The sequence below is a fragment of the Adiantum capillus-veneris genome, chromosome 18 (assembly GCF_014529385.1).
Source record: "Adiantum capillus-veneris isolate H3 chromosome 18, ASM1452938v2, whole genome shotgun sequence".
Lineage (NCBI taxonomy): Eukaryota > Viridiplantae > Streptophyta > Polypodiopsida > Polypodiales > Pteridaceae > Adiantum > Adiantum capillus-veneris.
The window spans coordinates 138039043-138055094 of record NC_140948.1 but is presented as its reverse complement, the minus strand read 5'-3'; the positions used below and the strand labels follow the sequence as shown (position 1 = coordinate 138055094).

Sequence of the window (16052 nt, the reverse complement as noted above, 5' to 3'; positions counted from 1 at the left end):
CAAAATTGCCCTACCTACTTTTGTTGGAAAGTCACTTTAAAAAAATAAGTGAAAATACCAATAAATAGGAAAATAGGTTAAATGCACTGGAAAATTCCCCTAATTGATGCTAATGGATTCTGATGGGAATTCCGATGACCATGCTGTGTGCAACCGGAGGATATGCATCTATGCTAAGTGACTAGGCATGCACGGTCTACGAATAGACTCACAAAAGTGCCAGATCACTGCTAATCTAGACTTGACTGAACTGACTGAACCCTGCTGTGGTGTAGCTTGTCCATGGACACATAGGGTTGGGATGTGTCGCGTGACAATTTCATTTTTGATCTCCCGAGAACACAGAGTGGTCATGATGGTATCTCGATTGTCATTGACAGATTTAGTAAGCAGGCTCATTTCATTCGAGTGAAGAAAACAGTCAAGCCGGATCACTTAGCGAGACTGTTTGTGGCCCAGATCTTAAGATTACATGTCATACCTGAGACGATTGTCTCCGACAGGGACCCCAGATTTACGAGTTTGTTTTGGAAGGCAATTTGGGAGAACATTGGCACGCGGTTGCAGTTCTTGTCATCGTTCCACCGGCAGACTGACGGGCAACCTGAGATTGCCAATTCAGTGGTTTTAGATTTATTGAAGTCTTATATCTCGGATTAGAAGACTCAATGGGAAAAGTATCTACCTTTGGTGGAATTTGCCTACAATAACACGATACACTCTTCGACGGGGAAGGAGCCATTTGAGATTGTTGAAGGTGCTACGAAGGTTCCACCCTTCCTAAGCACGAAAGATAAGATTTTTGAAGCAGATGAGTATACGCGCGACTTAGACACGGCTTTTGCCAAGGTCTGCGTGTCACGTGACACATCCAACCCTATGTATTTGTGGACAAGCTACAGCACGACAAGGGTTCAGTCAGTCCAGTCAATCTAGATTAGCAAGTGTTCTGGTACTTTTGTGAGTGTTCGCAGACCGTGCATGCCCAGGCACTTAGTGTAGATGCATATCCTCTGGTTGCACACAGCATGATCATAAGCATTCCCATCAGAATCCTTCAGGGGAATTTTCCAGGGCATTTAACCTATTTTTCCTATTTTTGACATTTTTCACTTATTAATTTAAGTGACTTTTGCTGGAAAGTAGGTAGGGCAAATTGAGTAAGTTTGTATATAAGCAAACCTAGGCTAGCACTAATTGGCAGAAGAGGCAGCAAGAGCATCTTGCTCAACAGGCAACTTCTCAGCAAGATCCCCCCTTGGTGGCGTTTTTCCTCCAAGCAAGACACCCCTTCACCTAGTGTTTTTGATCAGCGAGTCATCCTCGCCATCAGATCCCAGTCCTTGATGTTTTCAGCCATAGCTTCATCGCCAAGACCTCCCATCTCTAGCGTTTTCTTCAGCAAGACTTCATCGCCATAGGACCACCCCTTTGCTGGCGTTTTTCAGCATACCTTGATCGCCCACATCCCCGGCGTTTTCAGCAGTGCATACCAGCAGATTCTCAGCGTTTTGACCGCCCCAAAACAGCGGTTTTTCAGCCAGCAGAATTCAGCCATTATCGTTTTTTGGACAGCAGATAAAGAGCATCATATTTCAGCCCTTAGATCGGTCTCGTCATCCCCGTCGTCGACATCGATCTAGCCTAGACTTGCATCAGTCACATGCATTCACTTTGTACTAGTTTGTGCAATCGATAGTAGACCACTCTCGCCAACGAGAGTGGGGCCTTCGGAGGAGGGTTTTACAACGTCTCTGGTGTTGGTATTCTCTTCTCTATCTCTCAGTCTCATACACTTTCACGCACAATGTCCATTCACTGTGTTCGTATCCATTGCACTCTCTCATTAAGAACGGAAGGCTCTCCCTTCCATAAGAATAAAAAAGAACCTTGAGCAAAGTTCAACATTCATTCCGCTGTACCTTACATTGGTATCAGAGCTTTGGCAGTGTTCTGTATCACTCAAGGTAAGAACCACAAGAATCACAAGAATTTTTTTGCTTGTTGAGGTCGCACGAACCCAAGTTCACTTGGGCGTGTCGATTCCTAATCGTGTTTTTGAAGAGTGACAGGACTCCCAGTAAAGAAGGTCTTGTCCAGCCTCCCCTTGTGTTTCTTTTCACTCATTGAGAGCGGACCGTGCACTTAGCGGCTGGCCAATCGACGTGAGGTGGGAAAAAGCAACCTTGGTGTGAGCGCAAGGCCGCCAAGGGGTGCGCCCACAGAAAAGAGCAAAACCGGGTGAAGAGAAGATCCTTCTCTAACACAGATTACAAGTAAAAGAAGAACCTCAAGAACCTCAAGACCTCAAGACCCTAAGAACCCAAGAGCCCAAGACCCGCAAGAACCCAAGTTCCTCGTGAACTTAAGAACCAAGGATCATAGTGCATGGTCATCACCCGAAGCGGAATGGATACTTCACATACAGGTGATGAGCATGAGAGAGGCGACGAAGAATTTTTCCCACCAAGAGGTTTTTCTGACCCTCCCTCCTCCCCATGGATGTCATGTGACACATCCAACCCTATGTGTCCGTGGACAAGCTACAACACGACAAGGGTTCAGTCAGTCCAGTCAGTCTAGATTAGCAAGTGTTCTGGCACTTTTGTGAGTCTGTTCGTAGACCGTGCATGCCCAGGCACTTAGTGTAGATGCATATCCTCTGGTTACACACAGCATGATCATAAGCATTCCCATCAGAATCCTTCAAGGGAATTTTCCAGGGCATTTAACCTATTTTCCCTATTTTTCACATTTTTCACTTATTAATTTAAGTGACTTTTGTTGGAAAGTAGGTAGGGCAAATTGAGTAAGTTTGTATATAAGCAAACCTAGGCTAGCACTAATTGGCAGAAGAGGCAGCAGGAGCATCTTGCTCAACAGGAAACTTCTCAGCAAGATCCCCCCTTGGTGGCGCTTTTTTCCTCCAAGCAAGAAACCCCTTCACCTAGCGTTTTTCATCAGCAAGTCATCCTTGCCATCAGATCCCAATACTTGGCGTTTTCAGCCATAGCTTCATCGCCAAGACCTCCCATCCTCTAGCGTTTTCTTCAGCAAGACTTCATCGCCATAGGACCACCCTTTTGCTAGCAGATTCTCAGCAATTTGACCGCCCCAAAACAGCGGTTTTTCAGCCAGCAAAATTCAGCCACAGCAGCGTTTTTGGTCCCAGCAGAATTCAGCCATTACCGTTTTTTGGACAGTAGATAAAGAGCATCAGATTTCAGCCCTTAGATCGGTCTCATCATCCCCGTCGTCGACATCGATCTAGCCTAGACTTGCATCGGTCACATGCATCCACTTTGTACTAGTTTGTGCAATCAATAGTAGACCACTCTCGCCAACGAGAGTGGGGCCTTCGAAGGAGGGTTTCATGTCTCTAGTGTCGTATTCTCTTCTCTATCTCTCAATCTCACACACTTTCACGCACAGTGTCCATTCACTTTGTTCGTATCCGTTGCATTCTCTCATTAAGAACGGAAGGCTCTCCCTTCCATAAGAATAAAAAGGAACCTTGACCACAATTCGGAGCACTCATCTTGAGCAAAGTTCAACATTCATTCCGCTGCACCTTACACCGCGAGGCTTTGCAGAAATCTCAAGAATGACAAAAAAAGGCAGCGGATCGCCATCGTCGCGATTTGAAATTGAAGGAGGATGATTGTGTGCTTTTACGTTTTGAGAAGGCACGCCTGAGAAAGAAGAAGGGAAAGGAGAGGCTTTTTCCAAAGCTTAGTATGCGATACTATGGACCTTTCTAGATCTCTGAAAAGATCAATGATGTCTCCTTCCGACTGAAACTGCCTGACACTTGGAGGATTCACAATGCATTTCATGTGAGTCTCTTGAAACCTTTTAAAGCTGATGTGCCTGATGATGGGGAGCCTGATGAGCAACCCGAAGTGGAAGAAAACGAGGAGATCCTTGTTCCTGAACAGATTTTGGCACATAAGGACACAAAGAATAAAGGTAAAGTCCGAAGGTAGTTCTTGGTTAAGTTCAAGAAGGACCTAGCAGATACTCCTCAGATTGTGATGCTTTACCTCGAAGCTTTTGGTTTAGCATAGTCTACTCCAAATGGAACCCAGAATTCAGCTTGGCCGGAGATCTGGTGTAGTGGGATGCACAAGAGGGGAGTTACTCCGCTCCTTTGTCAACAGATGCCTCGATTTTGATACTAGAGTCACTGATGTCTCTTTGAGCTTCAGGGATACTGAGAGCTGACAGTATTCTGTTGTATGACTTTATGAAATGGAATTCCTGAATATGAAACTGATTTGTTCTTGACTTGTTTTTAAGTGCAGGAACTGACAGATGAAATGACTGCAGCATTTTGGTCTAATTGATCTCGAATAGACATGGTTGCAATAGGGGTTAGTCAATCGGGCATCGATGAGGTCCCGACTGGATCTAGATGCGATTGCTAGCTACATTGCCGATAAATCATGGTCTAAGATCCGAATGAATGTTGAATGTTATGTGATGTCTAGTGATGTCCTTTGATGTCGTGTGATGTGACTGTCGATTGGTACATGTGCTAGATGTGTGTTCCTAGTACGCAGGTGCTAACAGTCAGTGTCTGCTAAGACGGTTTATGGCCTCTGTTTGTTTTGCAGGCGTAATCGAGGGCGATTACAATGCTTTTAAGATGGGGGTATATCACAAAGTGATGACGTGGTTGCCCGAAACCCTAACTGTTGAGACCCTAATTCTGCCAGAAACCCTAACCCTAACCCTAGCGACAGAAATGACACGTGGTAGCAATACGGACGCTCGGGATTTCCACCGGATTTTGTGACGGGATTTGTGCTTGCTGTACGACAGCTTTTGGAAATTTGTGCTTTATTCTCCTACGCAATAGAGAGAGAAAACTCCTTTGCTTTTATTAAAAAGGCTCGAGAGAGAGCTTGAGAGAGAAAAGATTGGAACAAGCTTTTGAGCTTTTGATTTTTAGCTTTTGGGGCTCTGCTTTTGGCAACCCTTGTAACTCTTTAAGTGAAGTTGGTCTCTCACTTCTCAGAGCATCTGGACGCAGAGTTTGAGAGTGAGACCCAACCACACTCTTGTACTTTGAACTCAGATTAATACAAAAGAAATACCGAAAGGGGCGCCAGTCTTTGGGGCCAATATCTCTAGGCACGGAACTCCGCCGGGCCAGTGTTGAATCAATTGTGAACTGTGAACTGTTTTGAAGTGGTTATTTGGTGCGGTCGCGGTAGATTCTTGACTTGGAGTGTCCAAGTCCGTTACAACCACGTCCTCGGGTCCCTTGTTTCTATGCTCTGCTCTTAGACTCTGCGTCCAGATTCTCTGCAGAGTTAGGCGCCAGGGGCTCGTATAAACTTACAAGGGATGCTCAAAAGCAGAGCCCCAAAAGCAATCAATTCAAAAGCTTCAAGTTCCAAAAGCATTTGGTCCAAAATTTGGCGCCAAAAGCTGGCAGCACAAATCGCAGAATTCCGTAGAGCTGCCACGTCATCAGTCATCTCAAATAGCGGAGCGTCCGTACAATTGCCATGTCAGCCAGTTCCACGCGATTTTTCTCTCTTTTCATCATGAGCATTTTTTAGAGCATTAAACCCTTTTTACCAAAGTACACATTTTTCACTTATTTATCAATAAGTGACTTTTGTTGGAAAAGTAGGTATGGCAAATTGCTAAGAAACTATAAAAGAAACCCATTGAGCACTCAGTAGAAGCAGAGGAGGCAGCAGAAGGTGGTGCAAGTGTTGCACCCGGCAGGTGGTCTCTCTCTCTCGGCAGTACCCTCAGCACCAGCAGCATCACCTAGCGTTTTTTATCATCAGCCATCAAGACCCCAAATTCAGCCAGCGTTTCTGGTTTCCAGCGATCAACAATTTGCAGATTCAGCCTTTAACTTCAACGATCCCATTCCACGGTAGCAGATCTGCCAGCGTTCGGTTTTTCAGCCCTTAGCCTCGCCGATCTTGCACCCCTTTGGTTGCAGATCCTCGCCGTTTGCTCCCAGTTTCCAGCAGTTGCATCAGCACTCAGATCTCAGCCAGAAACAGCCAGCGTTTTGCATTGACAGCCTCAGACAGCCAGCGTTTTTGTATTCCCAGCCTTGCCCGCGTCGGTGGTTGCAGATCAGCCCCGGCGTAGCGGTTGTAGATCGACAGCAGTTAGACCTAGTATTTTCAGATTTCAGCCCTAGCCTCGCCTCATCGTCATCACGGCGACGTCATCGTGTCCGTGATGGTTGTTGTCGTCATCGACATAGTACCTCGGGTCCCCAGCATCAGTAGCATCAGTACCCATTATAGCATTTGTGCAAGAATAAAGAAAGTACTTGCTCTGACATCAAAACAAGGGGGCCCATGAGGGTTGGGACCCGACATCCTCGTGTCGTCTCGTTTCTCTCTCTCTCTTTCTTTCAGTTCAGTTCAGTCTTTCAAGTGAAGTAAAGCAACCCTTGTGTTTGTGTGCGTAGTACTAGGTTCGAGCTAAATCTTATACACTTCCGTTGCACCTGACACGACGAGTTTGTACCGGAAGGTAAGCAACAGATGATGATCTGTACACAAGTTTTGCAGAGTTCGCTACTATGTTTGTGTTTTGCACGTACCCTGCCTTTGAGATCTGAGCGAGGAGGCTTTGGCTTGTGCTCGAGGGATTCCAGAAAGGGAATCCAAGGCGATTTGCAGAGCGGTTGTGCTCTGAGGTCAAACTGTAGGATCTCTAAGTAGGGAGCTTTCTCGCTCAAGTCCTGAAAGGGTAGTACCATCGAGTTTAAGATCTGGAACGGAGGGGTTTTCCCGGCTCACTTTTCTCTATTGGCTGAAACTTTTTGCATGACAGTAGGAGTAGCCTTGAATTTGTCAGCTTGTTCAAATTGTAATGAAAATCTGAGATGTGCACTCAAGGAGCTAGTTAAAGATGGGAAAAAATGGACCTCAACTGGGTTTTTAAAGTTCTGTACTTGTAAAATGTTCGATGGCAATAGTAAATGTGCTTCAGGTGTTCTAAACAAAAACAGTACTTGAAATGCATCAAACACGTCCATTAATTTAAATGTTTCAAGACCTCTAGAACATTTTAAAATCCACACCCTATAAATTTTTGGGTCTCCATCAGCATTTAGAGACCTACTAGCCACATGTTTTTCAAGAAGACTTTAAACGGGTCAAAGTGTGTGCATGCCTGTCGAATTGGAAGTTATTTAATTATGTGGTGTGCGTGGTTCTTGTCTTGGACGAGTCTTAGTGTGAGTTCCCCTTGTAGCTGTCATAATGCTAATATAGGATGTGATTTTGGAGACGAGCAGTTCAATTTCATGTTATTGTTGCCGCACATCACATTGTTGGCAGGGGCAGCTAATAGATCTCTTAAATTAGTGCAATGAAACAACACTGTCTAGTGTCATGAGGCTTTTCAATTCCTACATTTTCACCCTTCACTTTTATATTTTAATGATTTTGAAGGTTTTGAATTGTAGAGACCTACTGGAAAGTTTTAAAGGCAAATACTTACAAGGCTGAGAGATTCTGATATTGAAATGTGCCATATTCACACTACAGTATTTTAAATGTGTTTGCTTTTGCTTGTTTGAGTAAGTTGTTATGATAGTTAGGCGTGTTTCCAGCTTACTCTTAACTCATAGCCATCAGACATCATATTTAAAATGCTGTAAATTTTGGTTTCTGACACAGCTTCAGTATGTTGTTACCGTTTGTACTTTATGAGCATTTTGATAATTTTTATTGTCGTTCACTTGTCTTATCAACGAGCCTCCCATAAACAACAACTAAATGTGATGTTTGGGATATGTTTTGGGACAACCTGCAGTTACGAGCAATTCCATGTGCCTGAATATCCCCTTGGCAATAATAGTTTTAGGAGCAGTTGGATACTTGTCTTATGATCTGGAGGTTCGTCAAAGAATTGATGCTCAGCATGTTCCTTCGCATCTTGCGCATTTACTGAAGCATCAACTCTCTTCTGATGATTCGATTCTTCATCCTCCACCTCTTTCAACAAAATGGAGAAGGAAAATAGATTCTCCTGTCGTGGAGGCTTCTGTTGATGAATTTACAAGGTGTATTGTGCAAGAATTTGTGACAGACTTGTGGTTTGCTTCACTTTCGCCAGACCAAGATGTTCCACAGCAGATACAGGCTTTAATTAATGAGATGTTTGGGGAGATTGGTCAACGAGTCAAGCGGATCAACTTGATTAGTTTAATGACAAGGTGAGTGAGACATAATTTCTGATTGTGTGTAGTTACTTCTTACGCCTTTTTTTTTTTGGTAATAGTGATGGTTTATGACTTTTCCTTTTTAAGGTTGCAGGGATCTTGTGGATCTGGTGGGTAATCATATAGAACTTTTCAGACAAACAAAAGCTGGTGTGAAGCATTTTGAGACTCTCTCAACTGAAGCTCGAGAGGAAAATTTGAAACTTGTGTTAAGAAAAGCAAACAAGCTGCACCCTGCTCTCCTATCATCTGATTCTGAATGCAAGGTACTTAATTGATATTCACTTCAAGCAGTGCTGCAAGTGGCTCCTCTTGCAACATATGGTCTGACACTATTATCTTCAACAGGTTTTGCAGCAGTTAATGAGTGGAGTTGTTGCTATTCTTCTTAGGCCTCAAGATGCGCAGTGTGCTCTTCTACGTGGGCTGGCAAGGGAGCTATTAGCATGTGCAGTCTTGCGGCCAGTCATGAACTTCGCAAGTCCCGGGTTAGTACCTGCGGGTGCATGGATCACATAAAAATAGCAGCTACTTGCTTGCACATACACACATATTTGTATGCTTGCTTTGGTTTTTGGAAGTCATACCTAATACAGATTTATGCATTTTGATCTAATTGCTGGTTTTCAGCTTTATAAATAAGGCTATTGAACAAGCAACTTCTTCCGCAAAGGAGAAGTCTCAGTTAAACAAGTCGGAAAAAGGGCCTGGAGATGGAAGCTCTGTTGGGAAATCTTCAAAAGGGGAAAACTCTAGGCTCTTGAAAGTCGCAGAAAATGAAAGTAAAGCAGAACATGGTAGGGAGAGCAGTAGGGTTGCCATGTCTTCTACAGAGTCTTTGGGAAAACAGGATGATTGGGCTCAAATACTTGAGGCCGTGAGTAAAAGAAGGACCACGACACTTGCCCCAGAGAACCTCGATAATCTCTGGACAAAGGGGCGCAATTACAAGAAGAAAGACCTAGAAAGGGCTTCTGTAAAACCAAGCCAGACTGCTATTGTGAGTGGCCCTTCTCGAACAAGTAGTGAGATACCTCATAGGTTAGCAGCTGAAAAATACAGTATAAGGCCCACAGGCAAGAGGTCTACTGGATTCTCAAACTATGATCTTGAGTCAGGGTTCGATGCAAAAAGTCGCACAAAATTGTCTGACCTGTCCAAAGCTGACAAGCCTGTTTTACTCCATGGACATGGGTTAAGTCATGATGATGAGGGATTGTATGGTTCGGAAACATTGTCGGGAAAGCGTCGTCCTCGCAACATGGTTACTGCAGACACTGCCTATGAACAGGAGAAGCTTTTAGAAGAGCCTCTCGGAATTGAGTTACATTACCCCCAAACCAAAAACTCCAGCAGTGGCACAGATGGATGGCAGAAGCCTCAAAAATCTGCTTTCAATCAAGATGGCAGTCTTAATTACTGGGACAACCCAGGAATACAGTTATCTACAGGCAGTTCTCGACATGATAATGTTGCAGACTGGCTTAATGACACAGAGGGATTAGGGGGCCAAAATATGGCCCAATCAGCTGTCTGCAAGCTGAATTGTTGGGTGAGAGCTTAAACAGAATGAGTGCCTTTTGATTGTAGCTCATGGTTGTGTCAGACTTTGAATTTCTGCAGCTGATTTGCAGGTAGTAGGGGCCCATTTAGAGAAGATCTCATCCAAAACATTTGCTGTATATTCCATTGCTGTAACTGACTCCGACAACAACACATGGTTTGTTGAAAGGAGGTGGGATTTCTGCTTGTTCCTTGTAATTTAGAAAGCTTACCTGTCAGATTTTTTTTTATGCTTCCAATCACATACTCCATCCATACCTGTTCTAGGTTTCGCAACTTTGAGCAGCTTCATAGGAATCTCCGTGATTTGCCTCAATATAACTTGCAGTTACCTCCCAAAAGGATCCTGTCTTCAAGTTTGGATGATGCTTTTGTCCGTGACCGATGCATTCTACTAGACAAATACTTGAAAGTTTGTACTCATCTATCTCTTTAACTTGTTATAACCAGGGCTTGCCTCTTGTAATTATATCTTCTTTTGCTTTTTCTTTCTTTTTTGTGTTTGGTTGCTAACAGGATCTGCTTTCAATTCCAAGTATTGCAGAAATGCATGAAGTCTGGGACTTTCTGAGTGTCACCTCAAAGGTAATTCATGTGGGTGCTAGCAGTTGTGAAAGTTACCTGTTTTGATGAGCTCATTTTCTGTGAACCATTGCACTTGTGCAGAAGTATGCCTTTGCAAAATCTTCTTCGGTCATGAAAACAATAGCAGGTAAAAATCTTATATACACTGAAGCAAGTGCAAGGATTTTGCTTAAATGGTAACAGTATGTGAAATTGGAGGCATGTATATTACACGACCGTTTTTGGCCAGCGTGTGCGTGTTTATGAATTTTCACAAAAAGAATGGCATTTTCGTTTTCTATCTGAAGTGCCTGGTGATTTTAAGCTTGCATTGAACCTTTCAGAATCTCCTGCTTGTTAAAGACATCAAGGCTTCTAAAAAGACAAAGGAGCGAAACAGTTTCTCTGTTGTGTCTCGGGTCATATATAGAAAGACCTTTTAAGCAGCTTGTTCAGATTTTGTTAGATATTGTTTCTTGTAAATTTTTGTGTAGGTCTTGACAATTGCCTGAAATGTTCCTAATTGGCACTATTCTGAACAGTCAATGTAGATGATGCAGTGGATGATATGTTTCGACAACTAAAAGGAGTTTCCGATGGCCTTTTTCGCCAACTTGGTGCTCCATCACCTCCAAGAGAGGAGGGTAGTACCATAGATCCTTTCAGAAGAACTGCCTCATCAGAGGCATCCTCTGTTGGTTACCAAATTCACATGGAAAGAGAGAGATTAGAGCAGCTTTCTGATGATGAGTCTGTTGGGCATCCTGATGAAGAGAGTTCTTTCTTGCTGGAGGGATGGCATTCTGATAGTGAATTGCAATTGCCTGATTCAAGAACTAATGCTCCTTCACATCTGATGGAGTTTGACAAGGACATGGAGGGGACCAAGAAAAGGATAAAACGTGTAGGCTCAGATTTGTTGCCAGGAGAGTCTGTTGCAGGATTAGAAGCTGTTGATGATGATCTAGGAGTCCCTCCTGAGGTATGATACAAAAAGATTTGTAAAATCAAAGCTGGTGCATGGCTGTCAGCTCTGAGCTGAGGTCTAATCTGTGCATTGTTTGGCCAGTGGTCGCCACCAAAGGTTACGCTACCTTTACTAAATCTGGTAGATGGCGTTTTTCAGCTTCAACGCAGGGGCTGGTTAAGGTTTGCAACTTGTCAACAGGCAAAAGAAATGGATGTGTGGACTATTGAGTACTACAGTTTTGATTTTGTTGCTTGTACAGACGCCAAGTGTTCTGGATGGCAAAACAAATTTTACAGGTGGGAATGGGTGATGCCGTAGATGACTGGCTGGTCACCAAGGTGAGATGGTTAAGAAGAGAAGATGTCGTTGCATCGTCATTAAAATGGATCCAGGAGGTACGCCAGTCGTCTCCATTGAAGCATGTGCATTGAGAGTTACACCAACTGGCTTAGTCATTGATATGTAGTTTTGCAGATACTTTGGCCGGGAGGTGTCTTTATCACTAAAATAAAGAAGGATGACAGTGCTACCGCATTCAATAGCCCTTCAGGCCAGGCTGCAAAACCATCCTTACAGAGTCGATTGGATCAGTCTGCATTCTTTGAGTCACAGTTGGAAGCTTCACGGTGTGCACATGTGGTGCATGAAGTTCTTGTTGGTACGCTTTGATATAAAGATTTCTGATGTTACACAACTGTCAGTAACCGGCAGATGCCAATGCTTCAATGAATATTCAAACCTTACTTTGCTGAGACTATTTTCTATATTTGAGCATTATGAGTGACCAATGTTATGTGAACCCACTTTTTCGCTGTGTGTGCAAGCTGTTGTTCAAGGTCTTTAACTCATGATGTTAAGCTATTAATCTTTAGTGTGAACACAACTATTTGCATTTATAGCTCCAAAGAGTTCTAAGGCTCTGCAAGGGTCCTATTGACTTAGTACTGATCTTTTGTTGTTTTTGTAACCGTGGTTTTAGTCTCACTAATTGAATTGGTGTCTCGGTTTTAGAGGGTGGCCCAGCAGCGTTGGTGAGCTTGGTTGGCCGAAAACAGTACACAAAGTGTGCAAAGGATATCTACTACTTTTTACAGGTATATGCAAGAGACTGCCCCTAGTGGTTATGCTGTTGTTTGTTGATTTGTCAGGTATTGTATTCATCTAGAGTGATGGGTACTCCAGCTCCTTTTATATTAGAATCGCAAAAGAGAATCAACAAAAGAGAACCCTCACCACACCATGGAAGTTTTTTCCCTATAGAGTGAGGTTGTTTGCCTAAACAGTGTGCATGCAACCTTTCAAAAATTCATGCACCTAGTCTTTAGACCTATTTTGGTAAGTCCATAAGGATTTTTGTTAAGACGAGGATAGTTTTACTGTGGGATATGTTCCCTAGGCCAAGGTAGATAAGGGTGGCTATGAATAGTGCTAAGTAAAGGGGTCTCCTAGAGAGCATGTTCAGAGTTGTTCTGTCTGGCTGTGTGTTATGTACTAAATCATTTTTGTCTTTGGTTGATGCAGTCGACAATTTTTCTGAAGCAGTTGACCTATAGTGTTTTGGAGACTCTACTTGCTGCCACTTTCCCAGAGCTTACACGGCTCATCATTGATATACGAAGAGGGAAGGGCCAAGTTGTAATCTGAGAGGTAAGTTGTACGTATTGTGACAAGCCAGAAGGCGGCTTCAAAAATAGGGAACAACCTGCGGATCTAGTTAGGTTTTACCCCTAGCTCATTTTTCCAGCTCTGGATTTTACTTCAAGTCTCCCTCTTGGCCAATTTGTGGTGTATTTTTTTGTAATTATAAGGACCACCAGGCGATATGGCCGTCTGTCCATTCCATAGTTTGTACAAAGAACGACAGTATTTTAGCCTTTTAGAAAACCCTACATTCATTGTAAGATAACTCAGGTTTTTGCCTGGTTGCTGAAACGGTCGTAATAATTTCTATAGAAATGAAGAATATGCTTTTTTGTAGCTTCCAAATTATCCAAATTCAACCTTTGCTTAGTGGCATTAACTCGTTTTCCTTCCCAGTGCCCATGCAATGATCTCTCTTTGTTTTATATAAAACACTCGCGCAAATTTCACTCGTGTACGTCAACTCGACGCAAATTTTATGTGTGGTGTCTTTTGACTGGATGAAGCGGATCTGTTTTTCAAATTGAAAGTGGTTTTTGTCTCCTCTCATTTTCTAAGGATCTTCTTGACTCTGTTGAACTCAATTGGTTCGTATGTTCTGCCTAGACCCTGAGCTATGTTTTCATGCTGTGAGATGATCACTTTGCCATTGAATACCAGGACTGCTCATTGCATGCCTCCTGCAGTACATTCTATTTGGGCATGCATAGAAAATTGGCATTAAATTTGATGGTCTTTTAAAGCATTAGCACTTCAGAGGTAACCTCTGATCAAATCTATGATTTCATTGCCTTAGTTATGAGGACTCTGTCTGGGTGTGTCCTCTTCGAAAGAGGAGAAGGGAATATTTTCTAGTGCATTCGTATCCTGTAAAAGCTTGATGAAGACCCTAGAGAATTACATAGCAAGGAAGTTCCTCAACATTTGCTTTTGATTAATTTTAGCGCACATCTTGTCACAATAGATAGTAAGCTGAGATGTAATCTACTGCAAGCATGTGATTTACATGCAGCACATATACCCTTCTGTAGGAGATGGGAAATGGATGCAGTATTTGAAAGAGAACATTTGCAGCAAGCTTGTAGAAACATTGCATGGGTGACTTGCAACACAGACCGAGTTTGGAAAAGCAGTAGTTTATTCATCATGAATGGATTGTATTCACATCAATGTCTTCAAATCGTTGTAAAGAAGGTTCTTGTCCTTTTGTTGCAACTTCATTATTTGTTCGAGGACAAGATAAAAATCTTACTTTTTCCTCGAGCTTATCCAAGAATTTCCTCGAGCTCATGCGTGTATGAGCTCCAAAGTTCAAAAAAATGACTAATTGCTCTTTTACCATCCCAAAGGCATGCTTGAGGTACGATCCTAGATAGTGGCGTGTTGCAGATCTTGTTTGTGTTGTGTGGTCCTTCTTGTTGTTGCTTGCCTTTCATTGTGGTAAAGGTAGCAATGTTGTAGTGGATAACATTGTCATTGGCTAGTCCATGTGTTTATTGGCCTTAAGTGCTAGAAAGGAATCTGGCTATCGCTTGGTCTTCATTGTTGTCAAGGTAGCAAAGTTGTAGTGGATAGCCTTGTTGTCATGTTGGTTAATCCATGTGTTTGCTGGCCTTAAGTGCTTGAAGGGAGGTGTGTTGTTCTACCTTTTCCCTCATGGTTGTTGAGGTAGCATTGTTGTTTGGATAGCCTTGTTTTTGGGTGATCCATACATTTGATGGCCTTTTGTTTGAGGGGAGGCATGTTGTAGTCTCTATGGAAGACATATAGTCTTTATCGGAGACATGCTTTCTCAAGGGCCATTGTCATGATGTCATCTTGTTGTCCAATCTTGTTGTTGATCACAAGGAGTTCTAGGGGAGGATTGCTGGGAAGAGGTTTTTCTTCTTCAATGTCTACCCTCTCGTGTGTCGATCCCTTTTGTCATATAGAAAAGTCATGTTGTATCTACCACTTGTCTAGCTTGTGGGAGAAGCCTCCAAAGTCTCTCCTCTTATCAACTCACGTATTCAGTCGAAGATACCTAAAGTCATGGCTATGCAGCCATCCACGAGGTCAGCCTATGAGGCTCACTGTACTTCTATAAGACGAGCTAATTGTATGTCCTGATTAAGACGAGCATTAACCAATCATAGTGCTCTGGTTGTTGCTTTAGGTCATGTCTACTCTCATAAGAGGGTCCTTGGCATAGTGATAATGCACCTCAATGTGCTTTGTAGGAGCATGTAAAACTGGGTTCCTTGCAATTGCCAATGCAATCTATCAATGTAGATGATGTTGATAGTCTCTTGTCTAACACTTAAATCCGCCATAAGGCGTTTGATCACCAATGGGACATCACCGCATGGGCTGTGCATTGAATCCATTCTAAGCTGACAATAGATGTCCAGGTGTCGACTGATACTCGTGATGGATGGCCTCCATAATTTAATTCTTGCAATCATTGTCCTGGTCACTCCACTTTACCATGATGGAATGACCAAATTGCACTGTGCACAACTATCATATCTGCTGGCGCATGGTCTTTTCGATCGTATCCATCACTAGGGCTCCATCTCGTATGTGTTATAGCTTGCTGTCATCATGGTCATGAGAATCGAAAGGCATGCGTGGCATACCCAATGGTGTACCTGCATCCAAAACACTCTATCTAGGAGTGCCCATCGATGACAATGCATCTATCGCACTGCCTCCACAACATCCACCTCCTCCTCCAAACCCATCCCAACTCGTAGACCCTCCTCTAGAACCTTCTCCACTAGACTGTAACCTGAAAGCCTTTCCAGACGAACGAGAACTAGACTCTCCAGAATTACATTGTGCTGTCGATCGTTGTTTTGCATTGACTCTCACCTCAACTGTATAGAACACTTTCCCACACTACAACTAAAAATGCAAGACCGGGAAAAAAAAAAGTAACACTGTTAGAAGAAACGCAAAATTGGATTCCATTTCATTATAGGTACAAATAAGATTTTACAAATGCTTCATAAGTAGTCTCTTATTCTAGCATCTTCTTGGAGATCTGTTGCACTAAGCATATCAATCTCCATATCCGAGACTTCTAGGTCTGTGTTGAAACCAAGCTAAGGCTTTCCC

At 43.1% G+C, this 16052-nt stretch overlaps 1 protein-coding gene across 1 annotated transcript in view; it reads left to right on the top strand.

Moving 5' to 3' along the window:
* Nucleotides 1-13292, top strand: part of LOC147436506 (phox domain-containing protein) — a 58292-nt gene extending 45000 nt beyond the window's left edge. The window contains exons 2-15 of the mRNA XM_086489375.1: nt 7807-8209; nt 8310-8481; nt 8564-8703; nt 8846-9767; nt 9850-9950; nt 10046-10190; nt 10295-10363; nt 10445-10490; nt 10885-11324; nt 11412-11491; nt 11572-11707; nt 11787-11970; nt 12324-12406; nt 12834-13292. Of these exons, the coding sequence (XP_086345501.1) occupies nt 7807-8209; nt 8310-8481; nt 8564-8703; nt 8846-9767; nt 9850-9950; nt 10046-10190; nt 10295-10363; nt 10445-10490; nt 10885-11324; nt 11412-11491; nt 11572-11707; nt 11787-11970; nt 12324-12406; nt 12834-12956 (3044 nt within the window). The 3' untranslated portion in view covers nt 12957-13292. The remainder of the gene's footprint in view (nt 1-7806; nt 8210-8309; nt 8482-8563; nt 8704-8845; nt 9768-9849; nt 9951-10045; nt 10191-10294; nt 10364-10444; nt 10491-10884; nt 11325-11411; nt 11492-11571; nt 11708-11786; nt 11971-12323; nt 12407-12833) is intronic.
* Nucleotides 13293-16052: the final 2760 nt, after the last annotated feature.